Source organism: Ovis aries, chromosome 21 (assembly GCF_016772045.2).
Source record: "Ovis aries strain OAR_USU_Benz2616 breed Rambouillet chromosome 21, ARS-UI_Ramb_v3.0, whole genome shotgun sequence".
NCBI lineage: Eukaryota > Metazoa > Chordata > Mammalia > Artiodactyla > Bovidae > Ovis > Ovis aries.
The window spans coordinates 38,238,981-38,264,744 of NC_056074.1; the positions used below are offsets into that span (position 1 = coordinate 38,238,981).

Sequence of the window (25,764 nt, forward strand, 5' to 3'; positions counted from 1 at the left end):
TGTCAAAATGATTATACTAGCTAAGGCAATCTACAGACTCAATGCCACCCCTATCAAATTACCAATGGCATTTTTCACAGAACTAGAACAAACAACCAAAGTAATCTTGAGAAAGAAAAATGGAGCTGGAGGAATCAGCTGTGGTCATCAAAACAGTATGGTACTGGTACCACTAGATAGATAAATCAATCAATATGGAGCAGGATAGAAAGCCCAGAAATAAACCCACACACTTATGGTCAATTAATCTACAACAAAGGAGGCAAGACTATACAATAGAGGAAAGACATAAATGGTGCTTGGAAAACTGCAAAGCTCCATGTTTTTAAAAAAATGACACTAGAACATTTTTTAACACCATACACAAAATATAAAATCAAAATGAATTAAAGACCTAAATGTAAGACTGAATACTATAAAACTCTTAGAGGAAAACATATGCAGAACACTCTTTGACATAAATCACAGCAATATCTTTTTTGAGCCATATCCTAGAGTAATGGAAATAAAAGCAAAAATAAACAAATGAGACCTAGTCAAACTTAAAAGCTCTTGCACTGCAAAGGAAACCATAGACAACATAAAAAGACAGCCTTTGCGATGCGAGAAAATATTTGCAATAGATGCAACAGATAAGAGATTAGTCTCCAAAATTTACAAACAGCTCATGTGTCTCAATATAATATGGAATTTAGAAAGATGGTAATGATAGCCCTGTATGCAAGACACCAAAAGAGACACAGATGTACAGAACAGACTTTTTGACTCTGTGGGAAAGGGAGAGGGTGGGATGATTTGGGAGAATGGCATGGAAACATATGTATAATATCATATAAGAAACAAATTGCCAGTCTAGGTTCAATGCAGGATACAGGATGCTTGGGGCTGGTGCACTGGGATAACCCAGAGGGATGGTATGGGGAGGGGAGGTGGGAGGGGGTTCAGGAGTGGGAACTTATGTACACCCGTGATGGATTCATGTTGATGTATGGCAAAACCAATACAGTATTATAAAGTAAAAAAAAAATTTTTTAATTAAAAAAAAATCAAAAGAGCAAACAATCAAACAATGGGCAGAAGACCTAAATAGACATTTCTCCAAAAAGACATACAGAGGGTCAGGAGGCACATGAAAAGATACTAAACATCACTAATTATTAGAGAAATGCAAGTCAAAACTACAATAAGATATTGCCTCACACTGGTCAGAATGTGTAGTCTTAGTCAATCAGTCATGTCTGACTCTTTGCAACCCCACGGATTGTAACCTGCCAGGCTCCTCAGTCTGTAGGATTCTCCAGGCAAGCATACTGGAGTGGGTTGCCATTCCCTTCTCCAGAGGCCCTTCCCAACCCAGGTCTCCTGCATTGCAGGTAGATTATAGTCAAAACGGCCATCAACAAAAAAATCTACAGACAATAAATGCTGGAGAAGTTTCAGAGAAAAGAAAACCCTCCTATACTGTTGGTGGGAATGTAAATTGGTATAGCCTCTATGGAGAATAGTGAGGAGGTTTCTTTAAAAACTAAAAATATAGCTATTATAGGATCTAACAATCTCACTCCTGGGCATACATCAGGAGAAAAACACTGTTCAAAATGATACATGCTCCCCTGTGTTCATAGAGCACTATTTACAATAGTCAAGACATGGAAACTATTTAAATGTCCATCAGCTGTTGAATGGATAAAGATGTGGTTCATATATACAATGGAATACTATTCAGCAACTAAAAAGAATAATACCATTTGTAGCAATGTTGATGGACCTGGAGATTATCATATTAAGTGAAGTTAGTCATACAGAGAAAGACAAATATATGATATTGCTAATATGCAGATGGTGATTGCAGCCATGAAATTAAAAGACGCTTACTCCTTGGAAGGAAAGTTATGACCAACCTAGATAGCATATTCAAAAGCAGAGATATTACTTTGCCAACAAAGGTCCGTCTAGTCAAGGCTATGATTTTTCCAGTGGTCATGTATGGGTGTGAGAGTTGGACTGTGAAGAAAGCTGAGCATGGAAGAATTGATGCTTTTGAACTGTGGTGTTGGAGAAGACTCTTGAGAGTCCCTTGGACTGCAGAGAGGTGAACCTCCAATACTTTGGCCACCTCATGCGAAGAGTTGACTCATTGGGAAAGACCCTGATGCTGGGAGGGATTGGGGGCAGGAGGAGAAGGGGACGACAGAGGATGAGATGGCTGGATGGCATCACCAATTCGATGCACAAGAGTTTGGGTGATCTCTGGGAGTTGGTGATGGACAGGGAGGCCTGGCGTGCTGCAGTTCATGGGGTTGCAAAGAGTCAGACACAACTGAGCTGAGTGAACTGAATTGAACTGAACTGAACTGTATATGCAGGATCTTTTAAAAAATGATACAAATGAAGTTATTCACAAAACACTGACTTACAGAATGAACTTATGGTTTCCAGTGGGGAAGGGTGGAAGGGAGGGATAGACTGGGAGAAAAAAAAATATTGTTCATTATTTCCTATTGATTTTCCATTTCCATTTTCCACTGTCGAAAGTGGTATTGAAGTCCCCTGCTATTATTGCACTGCTGTCTATTTCTGCTTTCAGATTGTTAATATTTGCTCAGTATTTTATTTTGCCCTTCTCTTAATTTGTCTTTCTCTTTCTCTTCTTCTTTTGGGGCATCCATAATGAGAACAGTATTTTATTTGTTGGTGTTCATAATCCAACAGGCATTCTGTACTCTCTTTAATATTTTTTCTTCGTCCTTCTCTGATTGGAAAATTTCAAATGACTTGTCCTTGAGTTCGTAGATATTTCTTCCATTTTATACATCTTTTGTTGGTGCTCTGTATATTGTTTCACCTACTGTATTCTTCAGCGTTAGAATTTGGTTCATATTTATCATTTCTAGCTCTCTGTTCAACTTCTCATTTTGTTCATGTATTATTTTCTTAATGTCATTGAATTGCCAACCTGCATTCTCTTGTAGCTCATTGAGTTTCCTTAAGACAGTTTCCTTGAATTCTTCATGAAGCAGTTCAAAGACATCCACTTATTAGAGGTCAGCTGCTGTCAAACTATTCTGTTTCTTTGTTGGTGTCCTGTTTCCTTGATCTTTTATGTTTCTTATAGTGTTGCATTGATATATGCACATTTCACGGAACAATTACCTCTTCCAAACTTTATAGACTAGATTTGTTGGAGAAAGACCTTCACTTGTGGGGAAATGAGCAGGTACCAGCTGGGTGGGATGTGCCAATTCCAGCTGTGAGGAAGGTCCAGTAGTGTAGTCTCCATGCAGCTCAGCCAAGTGAGCGCTGCATTGGTAGCAGCCCTCTAATATTATTGGTGCAAGGGCTGTTTTGGGTATGGATGCCTACCACATCTTTCCTCAGAGTGTGCTGGTCATTTTGCCCTTGATAAGAGGTGTAATTGTTGTTGCAAAGTTCACAGCCTGCACTGAATGTTGGGTAGATCCTCTTCTTTGCTCCATGACAGTCATAGCCCTGTCAGCGGTGGGATCTGATCCCCAGTTGTTGGAATAGAAGCCCTAAGGGTCAGATTCCATAACGCTCTATTGCCCTTAAGTGCAAGCTTTGTGCCAAAGGAAGTGAGTCCTATAGCAAGTGGGGCCCATGTGATCACAGTGAACTGATGTACCTCCCATGCAAGCATTCACAGTTCTGCCCAGTAGCAGCCCAAATTTTCATCCCTTCTCTGTTGTGTTCATCCTAACATAGTACTATAGTGGCTCTGGGAGCTGGCGTGCAGAAGCTGCAGGGATCAAGGTGGCTGTCCTTCTGCCTGGGACTTAGGGGCCTGCCTCTTTAAATCCCTCTTTTAAAATATTTGCTTCTGTTTTTCTTTCTTCTCCATCTTATCAAATTCCTCTCAGAATTTTCCAAGTCCCTCTGCTTCTGTCATGACTGTCTTCTATATTGTTTTAGAAGGAAAACTGTTGCCCAAAGCCAACAAACCCAAAGTCAGCAAGGAGGGTCTCATATGCAACCCATCAGCCACTGTGATGGATTTATTCCACAGACATTGTTTTCAAATTACTTCTGTTTTAAACTGTGTGAGCCTAAATTAGCAAGTACAACTTTAGATTCCCTGAGTGTAGGTTTTATACAGAAACCCTATGCCAAAAGGATGTGTTAGTAGAAGGGACAGTTATGATATTTTAAAATTCCAAAATATTGCAACCTGCCTATATGATTTGAATTGGTGTCAACCCAATACTAGTAACAGAATAGAGAAGAGGCTTTGATACATTCAGTTTCTGTTTACACACAGGAAGTTTGCTTCTCAGATCTGCCATTTATTATTGATTCTTCAAGGATTCAAAGTGCTTTCTTTTTGCTAGTTTTTACAAGAGGTTGTTATTGTTCCAATAGCCTAATTTGGTCTTTTCTTTCTCAGGTTTGGGAGGAAGTTTATAATCAGGTTGTGTTTCCTCCAGCTTGCCATTGTTGATACCTTTACAGTCATTGCCCCCAATTTCATCATTTACTGCTCACTACGTTTCTTGGCTGGAATGTCTGCTACATGTCTCCTGACAACTAATGTTCTGCTCAGTAAGTCAATGGTTTGTATCTTCAGTGTTTTCCGAGTCTTAACTCTGACCTTGAAATTCCATGTTTACTTGAATTAAAATTTCCACTTGTGTTTTCTTTCAGCACTGGAATGGACAGAGCCCCGATTCCAAGCCATGGCAACAACGCTGTTGATGGCTGCCACTAGTCTGGGACAGACAATCTTTGGAGGCCTGGCTTTTGCCATTCGAGACTGGCACACTCTCCAGCTAGTGATGTCTGCACCACTCTTTGTTTTGTTTCTGGCCTCAAGGTATAAGCCTTCTGTCCTCCTTTGTCTTGTGAGAGTCTGGGGTGAGAATATACATGGAATCCGATACAAGAATTCTGTTTGGTCCTGGTCTATCCCTGAGTATTGAAGAAGGAAATGGCAACCCATTCCAGTATTCTTGCCTGGAAAATTCCATGGACAAGAGCCTAGTAGGCTACAGTCCATGGGGTTGAAAAGAGTCGGACATGACTGGGTGATTTTCATTTCACTTCATACCTGAGTATGTACTCTCCTTATATGTGCCCTATGTACAATTCAAGAAGCAAAACAGGTAGAGTTGCCAGATAAAATTAAGGACATTCAACGAAATTTGAATTTAAGATAACCAGCTAATATTTTTGTGAAATTATATCCCAAATATTGTAAGATACATAATTATACTGAAAATTGTTCATGATTTATATGAAATTTCTAACTGGGTTCTGTATTTTTGTTTGCTACTGAATAAAACACAAGAAATCCCATTATATCCAAATTTCAAACAAGCAACAAATAATTTTTTATCTAAAATATTGCCAGAATTGAAAGAGACACGTGTACCCCAATGTTCATCACAGCACGGTTTATCATAGCCAGGACATGGAAACAACCTAGATGTCCATCAGCAGATGAATAGATAAGAAAGCTGTGGTACATATACACAATGGAGTATTACTCAGCCATTTAAAAAAATACATTTGAATCAGTTCTAATGAGGTGGATGAAACTAGAGCTGATTATACAGAGTGAAGTAAGCCAAAAGAAAAACACCAATACAGTATACTAATGCATATATATGGAATTTAGAAAGATGGTAATGATAACCCTGTATGCAAGACAGCAAAAGAGACACAGATATATAGAACAGTCTTTTGGACTCTGTGGGAGAGGGAGAGGGTGGGATGATTTGGGAGTGACATTGAAACATGTATAATATCATATAAGAAACAAATCGCCAGTCTAGGTTTGATGCAGGATATGGGATGCTTGGGGCTGGTGCACTGGGATGACCCAGAGGGATGGTATGGGGAGGGAGGTGGGAGGGGGTTCAGGATTGGGAACACATGTACACCTGTGATGGATTCATGTTGATGTATGGCAAAACCAATACAATACTGTAAAGTAAAATATAAATAAATAAATAATTTTTTAAAAAGAAAAGCAAAAATAAGATAAAATAAAATATTGCATGGGGCATAATTCTAATTAAAAATTTACCTTTTAAACTTGAAGTTCAAATTTAATTAAGCACACTATTTTTACATGCTAAAACCAGCAATCCTAAAGACAGAGGACAGCAAAGAATCTTCTGGGAATTCTGAGTCTTTTGAGGTCTTTCCACCCTTACTAATAAGACTTAACAAATACGATGCAAACAGAATAGATACAAAAATATTATCCCTACAGAGAAAACATCTGAAAGTGAGCTAGCCTCCATTACAATCTGTGATTATAGGTATGACTTTGCAAGAAAATTATGTGATACGGAAGATATGGACATTTTTCATTTTTTTAACTGATATTGGAGAGGAATGGGAAGCAAATTCACCTCCACAACTTCGTAAAGAAAAAGCAGCATGGTTACTCTAGTTTAAATTAAGTCAGATTGGATCCGTTCAGTTCAGTTCAGTTACTCAGTCATGTCCGACTTTTCACAACCCCAAGGACCACAGCACACCAGGCCTCCATTTCCATCATCAACTCCTGGAGTCTGCTCAAACTCATGTCCATTGAGTTGGTGATGCCATCCAACCATCTCATCCTCTGTTGTCCCTTTCTCAAACCACCCTCAATCTTTCCCAGCACCAGGGTCTTTTCAAATGAGTCAGCTCTTCGCATCAGGTGGCCAAAGTATTGAAATTTCAGCTTCAACATCAGTCCTTCCATTGAACATCCAGGACTGACCTCCTTTAGGATGGACTGGTTGGATCTCCTTGCAGTCCAAGGGACTCTCCAGAGTCTTCTCCAACACCATAGTTCAAAAGCATCAATTCTTCCATGCTCAGCTTTCTTCACAGTCCAACTCTCACATCCATACATGACCACTGGAAAAACCATAGTCTTGACTAGACAGACCTTTGTTGGCAAAGTAATGTCTCTGCTTTTGAATATGCTGTCTAGGTTGGTCATAACTTTCCTTCCAAGGAGTAAGCATCTTTTAATTTCATGGCTGCAATCACCATCTACAGTGATTTTGGAGCTCCCAAACATAAAGTCAGCCACTGTTTCCACTGTTTCCCCATCTCTTTCCTATGAAGTGATGGGACCAGATGCCATGATCTTCGTTTTCTGAATGCTGAGCTTTAAGCCAACTTTTTCACTCTTCTCTTTCACTTTCATCAAGAGGTTCTTTTGTTCTTCTTCACTTTCTGCCAGAAGGGTGGTGTCATCTGCATATCTGAGGTTACTGATATTTCTCCTGGCAATCTTGATTCCAGCTTGTGCTTCCTCCAGCCCAGCGTTTCTCATGATGTACTCTGCATATAAGTTAAATAAGCAGGGTGACAATATACAGCCTTGACATAATTCTTTTCCTATTTGGAATCAGTCTGTTGGCCCATGTCCAGTTCTAACTGTTGCTCCCTGACCTGCATACAGGTTTCTCAAGAGGCAGGTCAGGTGCTCTGGTATTCCCATCTCTCTCAGAATTTTCCACAGGTTATTGTGATCCACACAGTCAAAGGCTTTGGCATAGTCAATAAAGCAGAAATAGATGTTTTTCTGGAACTCTCTTGTTTTTTAAGTGATCCAGCAGATGTTGGCAATTTAATCTCTGGTTCCTCTGCCTTTTCTAAAACCAGCTTGAACATCTGGAAGTTCACGGTTCATGTATTGCTGAAGCCTGGCTTGGAGAATTTTGAGCATTGCTTTACTAGTGTGTGAAATGAGTGCAATTGTGCGGTAGTTTGAGCATTCTTTGGCATTGCCTTTCTTTGGGATTGGAATGAAAACTGACCTTTTCCAGTCCTGTAGCCACTGCTGAGTTTTCCAAGTTTGCTGCCATATTGAGTGCAGCACTTTCACAGCATCATCTTTAGAGATTTGAAATAGCTCAGATTGGATGGTTTTTATCATTTGTTCTATGCACACTCTGAGAGTCCCTTGGACTGCAAGGAGATCAAACAAATCAATCTTAAAGGAAATCAACCCTGAATACTCATTGGAAGGACTGATGCTGAAGCTGAAGCTCCAATACTCTGGCCACCTGATGCAAACAGCTGACTCACTGGAAAGGCCCCTGATGCTGGGAAAGATTGAAGACAGAAGGATAAGAGGATTACAGAGGATGAGATGGTTGGATGGAATCACCAATGCAATGAACATGAACTTGGGCAAAGTTCAGGAGATGGAAGGGAACAGGGAGGCCTGGTGTGCTGCAGTCCATGGGGTCGCAAAGAGGCAAACACAACTTGGCAACTGAACAGCATGCACAGCTTTGCCCTTCTCTTTAAAAATACTTAGAGTTATCATTACCATCTTACTAAATGCCATATATATGAATGGCAATTACACCTCTCCCTAAGAAGGCTGTTCATAAGATTATTGTCTGAAAATGACTCTCCCTCAGAGAAATGATTACAGATATATTAATAATATAGTGAGGTGAGTTCATTTAGACTGGAGGATGTAGTCTCTCTCAGGCTCATCCATTATGTCACTATATCCTCATGACAATTCTACAGAGTATGTGGGACTGCTTCCTTGTTACACAGATGATAAAATCAAGGCAGCTATAAGTAACTCTCTTCTGTAGCCAGATTCCATCATAACTGGTAGGAGCAGGAGTGATTCCCATCTGTGTGAGCCTTTGGCATACATAAAACACTTAAGGGCCCTTATTTTAGAAAAATGACACATTATGAGGAGACATTTCTTATGCCCTTAAGAGAATCTTGGCAAAGGCCTGCACAAGTAAGGATCCCTCATGTTTCAGCTTCATGAGCTCCCCGGTAAATTTACCTCTGGTTGAGAAGGGAGTCAATATGACTCCAGCCTGCAATCTCAATAGTGAAGGTAAACGCCACAGAGAGGTCATCTCATTTTTCCCTAGTTATGGCACAAGAGAATGTAAGTTTATAAATTTTGGTATAATCCAACAAGCAATAGGCATCAGACTGGAGGGGAAAGTCATCTCTGGACAAAGGCTATGTGCAAAAAGGACAAGTGAAAGTTGACTACACTTTTGTCCTACTCTTCTCTTTTAGGTGGCTGATAGAATCTGCTCGGTGGTTGATTACCATAGACAAACCCAAAAAGGGCTTAAAGGAACTTCAAAAAGCAGCCCACAGAAATGGAAGGAAGAATACTGGAGATACCCTAACCATGGAGGTGAGGAGGCTGGGAGTTGGTTACAGAATGCAAGAAAAACATATATGTTATTCTTTATATTATTTATGTGTCATATATATCATTCATATCCATAAGAGGAAGGGAAAGCAAGATCACAGTGGTGGTTATGAGGCTTCTTACCTCACTGTCCTATTTCTCAATGAGTATCAGTGTCGTTTGTGTTGGCATTGGCAGAGAACACGTTGCTGCTAAAAGTAGACACAGATGTTTTACTTAACAGAGGAAAATATCACTAATTATTAACAAGTGGAAAGACTGAGCATTGGCCACACATTAACTTGGTAAGAGAAAGTAACCAAAACTAATTTATTCTTTCCAGTTCAATGTTTTGATAGCCTTTTTTCAGGGCAACAAGACCAGAAGGAAGGTTCCACGACTGTGCAAAATAGAGCATATGGAACTTCATATTTCTGTTCATTCACTCACAAACACTTTGATCCATGAAATCTGCTGAATGCTTACCTATGGCAAGTTTGGTTCTATCCCTGGAAATATGACAGTGAACACAACAATACAAATCTCTGTTTTGTGAAATTGACAGTCAACTTACCACAAGTCTCAAGGGTAAAACTGAATAGGTATGCCTCAAAGAAGTGATTTTCTTTTTTATTTTCCTTCCTAGGTAAGTAAAACATTGTAGACCATTAAGTGATTCACTCATCATATCATGCACATACATAAAATACTTATCAAAAGATTACAGTGTGTGAGACATGTTACTTGGTCATAAATAACAGAATAAGCCAGGATTCCAGCCTTCCAGAATCTTTCATATAGATATGAGGGGGAAACTAACAGGTATTTTTAAGTCTAAATATTGCAATGACAGGGGATAGAAAGATTTCTATTGAAGACCCTGAAAAAAGAGTCTACCTTCATTTTATTGGAAAAAATAATAATTAGCTGGTTCAGGAAGAGAAATGCAACATTTTTGGAAGCATATTCAATGACATATCTAATGAAAATTTTTATACTCCCCAAAGAATGCAGAGGCTCTTTTTAAAAGAGATTTGAATAAGGAGAAACAAAATGCTTCTGAGAGTTAAGATTCTACTGAAGATGGGGGAAAGTAATCAAAGGATGCTCTGTTGTGTCTGACTCTTTGCAATTCCATGGACTGAAGCCTGTCAGGTTCCTCTGTCCATGAGCTATTCCTGGAAAGAATACCAGAGTGGGTTGCCATTTCCTTCTCCAGTGGATCTTCCTGACCCAGGGATTGAAGCTGTGTCTCTTACATCTCCTGCTTTAGCAGGTGGGTTCTTTACCACTGAGCCACCTGGGAAGAAATCAAAATTTCTCCCATAATGAAGTCATTACACAGGGATAATACCCCTGAGGGTCCTTGATATGATGGAGAATGTTGGTACACACTTCTGAAATAAAAAGAAAACCTCTAAATTGGTATTGACCTATGGTTCTTTTAAAACTGCATTGATATAACCCTATCTCATACAAAATTAAATTGTCCTAACTTACTTCTGAGGAACTATCTTTATATTCAAGCCCAAATCTAACATTTTGCCTACCAGTTTGGTCCAGTACAGAGAATGAAAGATTTGATCTTACAAGGGCCAGGCACAAAACAAAAACAAGTGATACAATCAGGAAGTAAGACACGAATAAAGCATTATCAAAGTGAAAGGCAGCTGACAATCACCTCAGTGCCAGGGGAAGAAAGGGAGTTTTGCACAAGAGGAACAACTGAAACTTGGTTTACAAAATGGATTCACTACATGAATGACTACTCAATATCGTTTAATTTTATTTTTTTATTTTGTAAAGATAATTTAGAAATTTGTGGTCTTAATCTTGTTTTAACTTCATCTGATGAATTGCCTGACACACCCACTTCAATCATAACTTAAATTTGTTCCACTTATATCCACTCAAATATCATTTTATCTTTTAACAAGAGTATAATTGTTTTACAATATTGTGTTAGTTTCTGCTGTACAATGAAGTGAATCAGCTATATGTATACATATATACCCTCCCTCTTGGGCCTCCCTCCCGCCTTCCATCCACTCATCTAGATCATCACAGGCACCCTGTGCTATGCAGCTATCTATTTTATACATGGTAGTGTATATATCTCAATCCTAATCTCCCAATTCATCCACCCTCCCCTTCCTCTACTGTGTACATATGTCTCTCTTCTACATCTGCATCTGTATTCCTGCACTGCAAAGAAATTTATCTGTACCATTTTTCTATATTTCACATATATGCATTATTGATTACTCCAGTCTTGAATGTCTGACAGCCCAGTATATAACACATCTCTTTTCCCCAAAACACATACAACTTAGGTACAATTTTAAGATCACAAAAAGATAGAAAGCAAAATCTTTGTTTTTCACTCCAGTGAAAATTGGAATAATAGATGTGACTTTAAATATCTAGCAGCAGAGTATCATCAGCAAGATGAAGGGCTAGGAGAGGCCAACACTTGTCTCCCCCTTAAAAACGATAAATAAACAGCTTGTTGTTGCTGTTTAGCCACTAAGTTGTGTATAACTCTTCTGCAACCCCATGGACTATAGCCCACCAGGCCCCTCTGTCTGTCTATAGGTTTCCCAGGAAACAATGCTGGAATGGGTTGCCATTTTCTTCTCCAGGGGATCTTCCTGACCCACACTCCCTGCATTGACGGGCAGATTCTTTACACTGAGCCACCAGGGAAGCCCAAAATAAACAACTACCAACTGAAAAAAACAGCTCTGGAAAAGGCTGGAAAACAAAGATGGTGTGACCATTCACCTAGAGCCAGACATCCTGGAATGTGAAGTCAAGTGGGCCTTAGAAAGAATCACTATGAACAAAGCTAGTGGAGGTGATGGGATTCCAGTTGAGCTATTTCAAATCCTGAAAGATGACGCTGTGAAAGTGCTGCACTCAATATGGCAGCAAATTTGGAAAACTCAGCAGCGGCCACAGGACTGGAAAAGGTCAGTTTCACTCCAATCCCAAAGAAAGGCAATCCCAAAGAATGCTCAAACTACCACACAATTGCACTCATCTCACACGCTAATAAAACAATGCTCAAAATTCTCCAAGCCAGGCTTCAGCAATACGTGAACCGTGAACTTCCTGATGTTCCAGCTGGTTTTAGAAAAGGCAGAGGAACAAGAGATCAAATTGCCAACATCCACTGGATCATGGAAAAAGCAAGAAAGTTCCAGAAAAACATGTATTTCTGCTTTATTGATTATGCCAAAGCCTTTGACTATGTGGATCACAAACTGTGGAAAATTCTGAAAGAGATGGGAATACAGACCACCTGACCTGCCTCTTGAGAAACCTATATGCAGGTCAGGAAGCAACAGTTAGAACTGGACATGGAACAACAGACTGGTTCCAAATAGTAAAAGGAGTATGTCAAGGCTGTATATTGTCACCCTGCTTATTTAACTTTTATGCAGAGTACATCACGAGAAACGCTGGGCTGGAGGAAGCACAAGCTGGAATCAAGATTGCCGGGAGAAATATCAATAACCTCAGATATGCAGATGACACCATCCTTATGGCAGAAAGTGAAGAGGAACTAAAAAGCGTCTTGATGAAAGTGAAAGAAGAGAGTGAAAAAGTTGGCTTAAAGCTCAACATTCAGAAAACGAAGATCATGGCATCTGGTCCCATCACCATGGGAAATAGATGGGGAAACAGTGGAAACAGTGGCTGCCTTTATTTTGGTGGGGGGCGGGGCAGGCTCCAAAATCACTGTAGATGGTGATTGCAGCCATGAAATTAAAAGATGCTTACTCCTTGGAAGGAAAGTTATGACCAACCTAGATAGCATATTCAAAAGCAGAGACATTACTTTGCCAACAAAGGTCCGTCTAGTCAAGGCTATAGGTTTTCCTGTGGTCATGTATGGATGTGAGAGTTGGACTGTGAAGAAAGCTGAGCACCAAAGAATTGAAGCTTCTGAATTGTGGTGTTCGAGAAGACTGGAGAGTCCCTTGGACTGCAAGGAGATCCAACAAGTCCATCCTAAAGGAGATCAACCCTGGGTGTTCTTTGGAAGAAATGATGCTAAAGCTGAAACTCCAATACTTTGGCCACCTCATGTGAAGAGTTGACTCATTGGAAAAGACTCTGATGCTGAAGGGACTCGGGGCAGGAGGAAAAGGGGATAACAGAGGATGAGATGGTTGAATGGCATCACCAATTCAATGGACATGAGTTTAAGTGATCTCTGGGAGTTGGTGATGGACAGGGAGGCCTGGCATGTTGCAATTCATGAGGTCAAAAATAGTCGGACAGGACTGAGCAACTGAGTTGTCTGACTGGCAAGAACATAACAGCAGAAACACAAAAGTCAAAAGGATATCTGCATAGAAGAAGTGCAGGAAACATTTTAGCTGCATCACCCCGTGCTCCAATCCAGAGTAGCTTGGTGACAGGAGGAGTCCCCGTGCAGGGATCTTACCCTATGAGGAAATGGAGAGCAGGATACTTCTGCAAGCCTCAACCCTCATGGACTTTTACAGACTTTGCTTCTGAGGACTCACATAGGCTTCACCTATGCTGATCAGATGTCAGAGATACCTGGAGTCCTAGATACTGTGTTTCTTCTCCAAGGCTGGCACTGTCACTGTGGTGAGACCTTTCCCCAGGAACCCCAGTCACTGTTGTGTCCAGCTCTCTGTGATCAAGATTCCACAGAATTAAATATCCTTTCATGACGTAAATTCTCAAAAAATCAGGTATAAAGACGATGTACCTAAATATGATAAAGGCCATATAGGACAAACCCATAGCTAACATCTACTCAATGGTGAAAAGTTAAAAGCCTTTCTTTAAGATCAAGAACAAGACAAAGATGCCCACACTCATCATTTCTATTCAACATAGTTTGAAATCCTCACCATAATAATTAGGCAAAAAATAAATAAATAAAGCCATCCAGGTCAGAAAGGAAGAAATAAAATCAATTCTGCTTGCAAATGATATGATCTTATGTACAGTGTTGACATGAAACAGACTGCTTGATATTTCTCCAGTAAAGATGGTTTTATTCAGGATGAATAGAGAATTGCATTTCAGGGCTTACAACCATAGTGAGCCATATGCAAGCTGTGCATGGCAAGGGAAAGAAAACACCTTTATAGGTAGGAAAAAGCAGTTAGGAAATCTTTTATAGTTAACAGAGAGTCCATAGCTTCATTGGTTTGTCCTTGCCAGGAAAGAAAAGGAGTCTTTCTTCTTCCTGTTGGGCTCTACTACTATCACAAGACATAGAAGCCCCCCCTTCTAATCTCTTGATTCTATCTAATTGAAGTTTCTGTTTATTAAGTTTATACAATAGAAAATCCTAACAATTCCATATAAAAAGCCTGTTAGAACTGATAAGCAAATTCAGTAAAGTTGAAGGATAAAATATCAATATTAAAAATTAATTATATTTCTATACACTAACAACCAACTATATGAAAGAGAAATTAGGAAAGCAAACCCATTTACAATAGTAAAAAAACAATAAAATATTTAGGAATAATTTAAGCAAGGAGGTGAATATTTTCTGTATACAGAAAACTATAAAATATTAACGAAAGAAACTGAAGATAAAAATAAATGGAAAGATATTCCATTATTGGATTGGAGTAATTAATATTATGAAAGATTCATACTATCCCAAGTAATATACAATCTCTCCCCAAGCAATCTCTATCAAAATTCAAATGCGTTTCTCTTTGAAGTAGAAAAAACTATCCTAAAACTTGTGCGGTACCACAAAAGACCCTGAATAGCCAAAGCAATCCTAAAAAAGAAGAACAAAGCTGGAGGTGTCACACATCCTGATTTCAAACTATATCACAAAATTGTAATAATCAAAACAGTATGGTGCTGGCATAAAAACAGGCACAAAGGATGGTGGATCAGATAGAGAGCCCAGATACAAACCCATACATAAATGTTCAACAAGATTTTAATAAGGGAACACACAATGAGGAAAGAATAATGTCTCCAATAAATAGTATTGGGGAAATTGGATATTCATATGAAAAAGAATGAAACTGAGTCCCAGTCTTACACAACTCATAAAAATTAACTTCAAATAAATTAAAGATTTAAAGGTAAATCCTAAAAGCAAAAATTCCAAGGGAACATTTCATGCAAAGATGGGCTCAATAAAGGACAGAAGTGGTGGGGACCTAACAGAAGAAGAAGATATTAAGAAGAGGTGGCAAGAATACACAGGAGAACTACATAAAAGATCTTCATGACCCAGATAACCACAATGGTGTGATAACTCACCTAGAGCCAGACATCCTGGAATGTGAAATCAAGCGGGCTTTAGGAAGTATCACTACGAACAAAGCTAGTGAAGGTGATGAAATTCCCGTTGAGCTATTTCAAATCCTGAAAGATGATGCTGTGAAAGTGCTGCACTCAATATGGCAGCAAATTTGGAAAACTCAGCAGTGGCCACAGGACTGGAAAAGGTCAGTTTTCATTTCAGTCCAAAGAAAGGCAATGCCAAAGAATGCTCAAACTACCACATAATTTCACTCATCTCACACGCTAATAAAGCAATGCTCAAAATTCTCAGGCTTCAGCAATACGTGAACCGTGAACTTCCTGATGTTCAAGCTGGTTTTAGAAAAGGCAGAGGAACCAGAGATCAAATTGCCAACATCCACTGGATCATGGAAAAAGCAAGAGAGTTCCAGAAAAACATCTATTTCTGCTTTCTTGACTATGCCAAAGCCTTTGACTGTGTGGATCATAATAAACTGTGGAAAATTCTGAAAGAGGTGGGAATACCAGAGCACCTGACCTGCCTCTTGAGAAACCTGTATGCAGGTCAGGAAGCAACAGTTAGAACTGGACATGGAATAACAGACTGGTTCCAAATAGGAAAAGGAGTACATCAAGGCTGTATATTGTCACCCTGCTTATTTAACTTATGTGCAGAGTACATTATGAGAAACACTGGGCTGGAGGAAGCACAAGCTGGAATCAAGATTGCCAGGAGAACTATCAATAACCTCAGATATGCAGATGACATCACCCTTATGGTGGAAAGTGAAGAAGAACTAAAGGGCCTCTTGGTGAAAGTGAAAGAGGAGAGTGAAAATGTTAAAGCTCAACATTCAGAAAACTAAAATCATGGTATCCGGTCCGATCACTTCAAGGCAAACACATGGGGAAACAATGGAAACAGTGTCAGACTTTATTTTGGGGGGCTCCAAAATCACTGCAGATGGTAACTGCAGCCATGAAAGTAAAAGACGCTTACTCCTTGGAAGGAAAGTTATGACAAACCTAGACAGCCTATTTAAAAGGAGAGATATCACTGTGTCAACAAAGGTCCGTCTCGTCAAGGCTATGGTTTTTCCAATAATTATTGTATGGATGTGAGAGTTGGACTATAAAGAAAGCTGAGTGCTGAAGAATTGATGCCTTTGAACTGTGGTGTTGGAGAAGACTCTTGAGAGTCCCATGGACTGCAAGGAGATACAACTAGTCCATCCTAAAGGAGATCAGTCCTGGATGTTCAATGGAAGGACTGATGTTGAAGCTGAAACTCCAGTACTTTGGCCACCTGATGCAAAGAGCTGACTCATTTGAAAAGACCCTGATGCTGGGAAAGATTGAGGGCGGGAGGAGAAGGGGACAACAGAGGATGAGATGGTTGGATGGCATCACTGACTCAATGGACATGGGTTTGGGTGGACTCCAGGAGTTGGTGATGGACAGGGAGGCCTGGTGTGTTGCGGTTCATGGGGTCGCGAAGAGTCGGACACAACTGAACGACTGTACTGAACTGAACTGAAAAGCATAAAACTCCTAGCAGGGAGAGGTGGTGGAAACAGGAAAAGAGCTTCTTGACATGAGTCTTGGCAATGTTTCTTGAATAAGACATCAAAAGCATAAGCAACAAAAGTAAAAATGAAAAGGTAGGACTGCATCAAACTAAAGAGCCTCTGCACAGCTGAGAAAACAATGAATTGAAAAGGCAGTTTACAACTTGGGAGAAATTAATGTATGGCAAAACCACTACAATATTGTAATTAGCCTCCAATTGAAATAAATTTATATTTAAAAAAATAATTTTCAAACCATATATCTGATTAAGGGTTAATATTAAAAATATATAAAGAAAGTGTTAATTTTCTCAAAAGAGAAAATAATTCAATTTTAAATGAGCAAATGATCTGAATAGCCATTTTTCTAAAGAAGAAACAAATGGCCAATAGGTATGTGAAAAGGTGCTCAGCATAATTTAGGGACATGCAAACTAAAACCCAATGAAGTATTATCTCACACCTATTGTCAAAAAGATAAAAGATAACAAATGTTCACAAGGATGTTGAAAAAGGACAACCTTACACACATTGTTGATGGGAATGTAAATTGGTACAGCCATTGTGGCAAATGCTATGGTAGTTTCTCAAAAAATTAAAAACTGAACTACCATATGACCCAGCAATTCTACTTCTGGGTGCATATCCAAAGGAAATGAAACCAGTATCTTGAAGGGAAATCTGCACATCCATATTAATTTAGCAATTTTCAGAATAGACAAAATTAAGAAATAGTCTAGACATCCTTCAAAAGTTAAATGAGTAAAGAAAGTGTGAGAGACACAGACATATGCAATGGAATATTATTCTGACTTTTAAAAATATAAGGAGATCTTCCCATTTGCAGCAATATGGATTAACCTGGAGGGCATTATGCTAAGGGAAATAAGCAAGAGAAATATTTTATTATATTATTTACATGTGCAATCTTGAAAAAAGAACAGTTTCTTAGAAACACAGAACAGAATAGTGGTTGCAAGGGGCTGGAGAAAAGGAGAAATGGGGAGACATAGGTCAAAATGTAAAAACCTTCAGATATAAGTCTGGGAAACTAATGTACAGCATGGTGACTATAGTTAATGATAATGGTATCCAATGAATGCTTCCCTGGTAGCTCAGACGGTAAATAATCTACCTGCAATGCAAGAGACCTGGGTTTGATCCCTGGGGTGGGAAGATCCCCAGGAGAAGGGAATGGCTGCCCACTCCAGTATTCTTGCCTGGAGAATGCCATAGATGAGCCTGGTGGGCTACAGCCCATGGGATTGCAAACAGTCAGACACAACTAGTGACTAATACACTTACATCCTATGAATGAATAAAGATGTGGTATATACACAATGGAATATTGGCCAAAAGAAATGAAATATTGTCATTTGTAGCAACATGTATGGACTCTGAAAATAGCTTACTAAATGAAGTAACTCAGAGAAAAACAAATTACTTATCACTTATACATGAATTCTTAAAAAAAAAAATATGATACAAATGAATCTATTTACAAAACAGATTCACAGACATAGAAAACAAACTTATGGTTACCAAAGGGGAAAGGTGAGGTGGGGGGTATAAATTATGAGCATAGAATTAATAAATACACACTATTATATATGGGCTCCCCTGATGACGCAGGCAGTAAAAACTCTGCCTGCAATGCAGGAAACCTGGGTTAGATCTCTGGGTCGGGAAGATCTCCTGGAGAAGGGAGTGGCAACCCACTCCAGTGTTCTTGCCTAGAGAATCCCATGAGCAGAGGAGCCTGGTAGACTACAGTCCATGGCGTTTCAAAGAGTCAGACACAAACTGAGCAACTAACACTAACAGTAATATATATGAAATAGGTAATCAGCAAGGGTTTACTGTATACTTTATAACACAGGGAATAATATTAAGTGTTTTATAATAACCCATAATAAAAAGCAAAACCCATATAAAAACCTGAAAATTTTTATACATATGATTATATGCATAATATATGTATGGATCACTTTGCTGTAAGTCCAAAACTAACACGATACTATAAATCAATTGCATTTCAATTAAAATTAATAAATAAAAAATTTTACTTAATAAGTTAATAAGGATCTCAGCCGTACTAGATGTAAACTGATAGGCACATTTGTGACTACAAATCTCTGTGAGAAAGGCATTATTTTTTATTCTCCTAATATCCTAATCCTGATTCTCTGATTTATTTATCTGCTTATTCTTCTTTTGAATGACGAGACACTGAGGCTAAAAGATATTCAGTTCACTTCTCAAGGTACATACCTGGAAAATAGCAGAGCCATTGTATAACACCAGGTAATAAAGTGTGGGCATAAAATATACTACTCCAAGATCTCCTCTGATTTTGTCCTTTGATTTAATGCCAGGCATTTCATTCATGAAGGCACAACATGCTAGGATTTCCCTTAAAGAGGCTGACTCGTAGACCAAAGTTAAGGCTGTCACAAGAATTAGTCTCCTTCCTGAAAAAAAACGTTTTTTCTACCAAGAGCAGCCAACTGAGGACCAAGCTCAGTTTCCAGACTTTCAGGCCTCTCTCATAAAAATGAAGCTTTGGATCTAAATTTAAGTAACTCTTCCTTTAATGCCTTCCTGACCTAAATCTACCATCTTGACACCCCTTTTTATTCCCAAAAGGCAAATTGAGTCTCTTGTCAAAATGCCATTGCCACTGTACAGTTTCCCTTTAACTCCATGATTCTCCATTCATAACACTGTACACCTGTCATTACATATTCAGTGTCTATATTTTCCAGTAGGAACAAAGGGAAGTCATCTACCTGGTCCTCTGTTGGGAACCTCACAAAGCCTACAATTGTGCGACCACTGAACAGTTTGTTTTCTTGAAGGTCCTGAGATCTGCCATGCAGGAGGAGCTGGAGGCAGCACAGACCAAACCTTCTGTGTTTGACTTGTTCCGCACACCCAACCTGCGTAAAAGGATCTGCCTCCTGTCCTTTGTGAGGTGGGCTTCACACAGTACCTGAGGGATGTTAAAATAGTGGAGATGTGATTGTATTTGTTATTTCAACATCTATAACATGCTAGAGGGACAGATTTGAGACAAAGTATGAGGAAGTTAAGAATATGGTTGATATGTTTGGTAAAAGGGAAAAGGTTATGAAAAGGCAAGCAAAGAAGTAATTATACAATGATTAGTTCTGTTTGTCATACACCCTACCAGGCTCATCACTACAGATGCTGAGAATGTCAATCATGGCACATGATTGGCTATAAGTTTCTTGGCTATAAGTTTCTTCACTTGTTCTAATTTTAATTAAAGTAAAACTACAAATAGTAAAATGAACAAATAGATGCTATTCAATGAATAATTCCATATATAGATAGCTGTCACCCAGATCAAGGTATAGAAAAAAAGCTAAAATTTTAGAAGGCTCTATCATATCTCCTCTACAGCAAAACTCTCTCCCCGAAAGTGTAATAATATTTATGACCTCCATCATCATTCAATCATTTTATGATAATTTTAAAGTGATAGTCTTGCAAGAAAATATTTCACAAAATAGACCATTCCTTAAGAGTTTATCGTCAACCACTGCCTGTCTGGGCCAATATTATTGCAATTGGTAGGGCCTGTAGTCTAAACTTATGTGTCTTTCACCTTTGTTCACCACAGATTTGCAAACGTGCTGACCCATTTTGGCCTGACTCTCCACCTTCAGCACTTGGGGAGCAATATTTTCTTGTTCCAGATTCTCTTTGGCATAGTCACCATCCCAGCCAATTACGCCGCTCTTTTGGCACTGAATCACCTGGGCCGTCGAATAACCCAGATGCTCTTCATATTTCTGCTGGCAGTCTCCACTCTAACCATCACTTGTGTGCCTGAAGGTAAGAAAAGGCCAAATATTCAAGCAAGAAAATGTCTTCCCCGTCCTCATTTCTCATGAATTGTACTGGTCACACCTATTTCAAGCAAGAAGAAGATGGAGATTGGGTTCTAACAATTCCCCAAAACCAATCCGGAGTTTTAGTACACGTCCATGCTAAATCACTTCAGTCTTGTCTGACTATTTGTGACCCTATGGACTGTGGCCCACCAGGATCCTCTGTCCATGGGATTCTCTAGGCAAGAATATTGGAGTGGGTTGCAGTGCCCTCCTCTAGGGGATCTTCCTGATTCAGGGTTTGAACCTGCGTTTCCTGCCTCTCCCACATTGACAGGCAGGTTCTTTACCACTGGTGCCACCTAGGAAGCCACAGGTGTTTTAGTACATATTCTGCTATTAAGTTGCTGGGAAAAGAGCCAAAGATCCGTCAAGGTTGGCTCTGATATAACGTCCAAGAAGTATCTGGAAACTGGTACCATGTATTACTGGCAGTTTCTCTAAAATAGCATTTGATCACTTGGCTTTGCTTAGTCACGCTTCCTTTGGGTGTTTGCTTGCTTGCTTGTTTTTGGCCATGTAGTGCAGCATGCAGGGATCTTAGCTCCCTGACCAGGGAACAAACCCAGGCCCCCTGCAGTGGAAGTGCGGAGTCTTAACTACTGGATGGCCAGGGAAGTCCTGCCTTTTTATAGTAAGTATGAAGGGTCTAGGAGCTTCGCTGGTGCCTCAGCAGTAAAGAATCTCCTTGCAATGCAGGAGACGCGGGTTCAGTCCCTAGGTTGGGAAGATCTCCAGGAGAAGGAAATAGCAACCTACTCCAGTATTCTTGCCTGGAGACCCCCATGGAGCCTGGCACACTACTGTCCATGAGATCTCAAAGAGTTGGACACGACTTAGCGACTAAACAACGGCAACCTGGAGGGTCTAGACCTTGTAACCGCGTGTCATGCAAGGACACAATACTCTCACTTCCTCTCTTCAGGCTCTCTCTCTCTTTTTTTTTTTTTAATCAACTTATTTATCTCAATTGGAGGATAATTACTTTACAATTTTGTGATGGTTTTTGCCATACATCAATATGAATCAGCCTCAAGTATACATGTGTCCCCATTTCTGAACCCCCCCCCAACTTCCACCTCCCTCTCTACCCCATCCCTCTGGGTTGTCCCAGAGCACCGGCTTTGAGTGCCCTGCTTCATGCAGTGAACCATGACATTTTATTCCATGATTCTGTCTCCAACTCTGGTTTGGGGTGTGGTCTTGACCTCAAGAAAACAAGAATTTCTTATCTTCAGGCAGAGAAGAAATATCCATTAGGAACAAGTTACTGTAGTTAAGGGCCCCTCTTAGAATCAATTTCACTGAATTAAGCAATCATGTGTAATAAATAGGGGAACCCAGATGGTCACCATGCTTCACCTGACTCCCAGTGTGCAGCTATATATTTTACATGATACTTGATTAGAAGGTTCCACTCCTCATCTTTTTATTATTATTATTATTGTTGTTGGAACATACTTGTTTTATACTGTGTTAGTTTCTGCTGTACAAAAAAAGTGAGTCAGCTATATGTATACAGAGATCCCCTCCTTTTTTGTAGCTCCCTCCTACACACCCCCACCCCACCCATCTACCTCATCACAGAGCACTGAGCTGAGTCTCCTGTGCTATACAGCAACTTCTCATTAGCTAGCTATTTTACACCTGGTAGTATATGTATGTTAATCCTAGATTCCACACATATGCATTAATATACAGTACTTGTTTTTCTCTTTCTGACTAACTTCACTCTGTATGACAGACTCTAGGATCAGCTACATCACTACAAACGGTCCAACTTCATTCCTTTTTATGGCTGAATAATATCCCCTTGTATATATGTACCACCTCTTCTTTATCCATTCATTTGTCTGCTGATGTACATTTAGGTTGCTTTTATGTTCTAGCTATTGTAAACAGTGCTGCAATCAAATTGGAGTAGATGTGCTTTTAGAATTATGGTTTTCTCGGGATATATGCCCAGTAGTGGGATTACCGGGTCATATGGTAGCTCTGATTTTAGCCTTGCTCCTCTCTTCATCTTGAACAGCATCAGCAGAGCAAGCTTGCTGCCTTGCAATCAGCGTCACTCCAGTGTTGCAATATTCTTGTGAGATTTTCTGTAACTGGGTGGAAACTGACTGAACCTTGCCTTCAGTGTTTCCTGAAGGCTAGCATTCTTTCCCTTGTGAAGGTCCTTACTCCTGATTTTCTAACATTATTTAAATCTAGTTGCTCTTCAAATTGTTCATTAACATAGCAGCCCTGCCCTTTTATTATATTGTTCTGCAATATGAGTCCCTTGTAAATATTGCATATGCACCAATGTTTCAAACTCATGAGGATTTAAGTGATGATCATACCCCTCAGAAACTGCCAACAAGAGTTCTGCATTCTACCTCAAGGGTAGAGGAGACACAGAACAGAATTAGTGCCAGAGAACATCTGCTGGTCTCACTTTCTTTTTCCTCTTCTGCAAATCTCAGACATTCAAGGAGAATTGATGAAATAACTCAGACCCTTTTATTCATCATGAGTCATAAAAAGTAGATAAGTCACATTTCTCAGTCTATTAGACACTGCACATTTTCAACCCCTGTGCAGCTTCTCTACAATGCATACTTGCAAACACCTCCATTCAGATCTTCTTTACTTATAATTACAGGAATGCAATTGCTTCAGCTCAGATTTCATGAGCCTCACTGGTCTTTCTCTCTCCAGAAATGCAGGCCCTGCGTATGGCTTTGGCAGCTTTAGCAACAGGAGTTTCTTTTGCCACATTTGCCAGTAACTTTTGCCATGGAAGTGAACTAATTCCTACTGTGCTCAGGTATACTGAAATCTCATGGATACTCTTTCAGGATCAAAACAGACCTTTCTGAGTTAACTGATATTTATTGAAGGAAGAAGAGAAGATTGGTTAGTTATCAAAGCAATCAATTATAATTATAAAACACCAGCAATTTATAAGCAAATTTATTTAAAGCAGACTTTGTTAGGCACTGGGTGATGCCCTTAAATGCATCATCTTATATAGTCTTCTGAACTACACAAAGGATAGATGGCATGAGTAATGGTATATTTTAATGATCAAACTGTGTTTTAATGCACTTAATGTACTTGAATTTGAAAAAATCGCTTATGACTAACAGAAAATTTCAAAAGCAAGCATATGTCATCAGCCTTCTCTACTGCTATGCTATCTCCCATAATCAAAGCAAAATAACCAATCACAAATTATATTGTAGATTTGTACTTGACTTTCTTGTATTATTGTTTATACCCCAAGGGTAACATCTGTGGGAATCATGGGAATTGCTTCTAATACTGGGGCAGCCCTGGCTCCCCTCTTGATGATCCTAACTGTGTATTCCCCTCACCTGCCCTGGATCATCTACGGAGTCTTACCCATCCTCGCTGGTCTTGTTGTCCCACTCCTTCCTGAAACCAGGAATAAGCCTCTGCCTGATTCCATCCAGGATGTGGAAAATGAGTGAGTAAACCCTTTACATGTCCCTTGGGGGAGCTGTGCACTCAGAGTTTGTGATGAAGAGGGCAAAACGTGAATTGAGACACTGTCCCCCAAACAAGCTAAGATCTAAGCTATTTCCAGGTGATCCACACCTTTGGTTTAGCTACAATCTCATCCCTCCCCACACTGACCTCAGACTCCCCCAGGCTTCCTTGGATCACCCAGACCAACATCAGTATGCACCAGTAGGTTTAGTGGTGAAGAAGCCAAAATCAGATGCCCTGGTGTGACATACACATCTCTGAAGGTGTTTCACAAACAGGCACTGATTCAACCACCGGATTCTCATCCCTCAGACCCTGGCAGACCTCAGCCCAGTGAGGGCAGTAAGCTGTCTGAGACTGTTGGTGTCTGTAGGTCTGTGACCTGCCCAGGTCACTGAAGACCTGAGGGAGACCAAGAAGAAGACAAGAGCCCCTCCCCTCCCACAGACGGCAATGTATCTGGGGGGAAAGAGTCCTATTGTGTTGCCTGTGAGATTCGGACCAACTGACTTTCCCTGGAAATGAAATATTACAAAAAGAGAGAAGAAGAGCAGTAAATATTGGGATTTTAAAGTGATGACTGGGAAAGGATTCTAGGACTTTCTGTGTTCCATTTGCCTTTTCCAAAAACTTTTGACCAATGCAGTGGTTTCCAAAAGTGAAAGTAGAAACTATTGAAGCTGCCTTCCCAAAGTTTGCTCTGGGAGTTTGGTTTTTTTCTTCACAAGATTCATTCCAACTCTCAGGGCTGAGGTCACAGTTTTCACCCAAGCTGGTGAACAAGAGATTAGCTTATTCTAAAAAAATAAACATGTAGGGCATATAGGCTTCTTCCATGTCTTTGTATTGTTTGTGTTTGATTACTGGTTTATTTGTATCTGTCTAGGGAAAAAAGCTCAAGGAAAACAAAGCAGGAAGATACTTTCATGAAAGTGACGCAGTGTTAAGGGATTCCAGGAATGAACTGTTAACCAAAGAGGAAGAAAAAATTGGTGTCTTTCCTAAATATTAACAAAATGTGAAGAATAAATAAAACAAACAATATGATAAAAACATTGATGTATGGCAAAACCAATACAATATTATAAAGTAATTAACCTCCAATTAAAATAAATTCATATTTTAAAAAATAGATCCCATTTACTATTGTTGTATTAATTGCTAAATATTCAATACCTACAACCAATCATTGTAAAAGGTATAAAAGAAAATAGAATTATAAAAAAATATTTATATTAGAATGTTTATGTAATGGTAGAAACCTAGTATGCATCTAGATAGTAAAATTATTAGTCTTAAAAGCACTAATGTTTTTTGCAGTTACTTGCTAGAATAACTGGTAGAGGAATTACAATTTTAA

At 39.4% G+C, this 25,764-nt stretch overlaps 1 protein-coding gene across 1 annotated transcript in view; it reads left to right on the forward strand.

The window, feature by feature from the left end:
* LOC101119346 (organic anion transporter 7-like) overlaps positions 1-25,534 on the forward strand; it is a 46,331-nt gene extending 20,797 nt beyond the window's left edge. The window contains exons 3-10 of the mRNA XM_004019626.6: positions 4,403-4,557; positions 4,660-4,828; positions 9,031-9,154; positions 19,848-19,963; positions 20,636-20,850; positions 23,610-23,718; positions 24,178-24,381; positions 25,291-25,534. Coding sequence (XP_004019675.4) covers positions 4,403-4,557; positions 4,660-4,828; positions 9,031-9,154; positions 19,848-19,963; positions 20,636-20,850; positions 23,610-23,718; positions 24,178-24,381; positions 25,291-25,351 — 1,153 coding nt within the window. The 3' untranslated portion in view covers positions 25,352-25,534. The remainder of the gene's footprint in view (positions 1-4,402; positions 4,558-4,659; positions 4,829-9,030; positions 9,155-19,847; positions 19,964-20,635; positions 20,851-23,609; positions 23,719-24,177; positions 24,382-25,290) is intronic.
* The last annotated feature ends 230 nt before the right edge of the window (positions 25,535-25,764 follow it).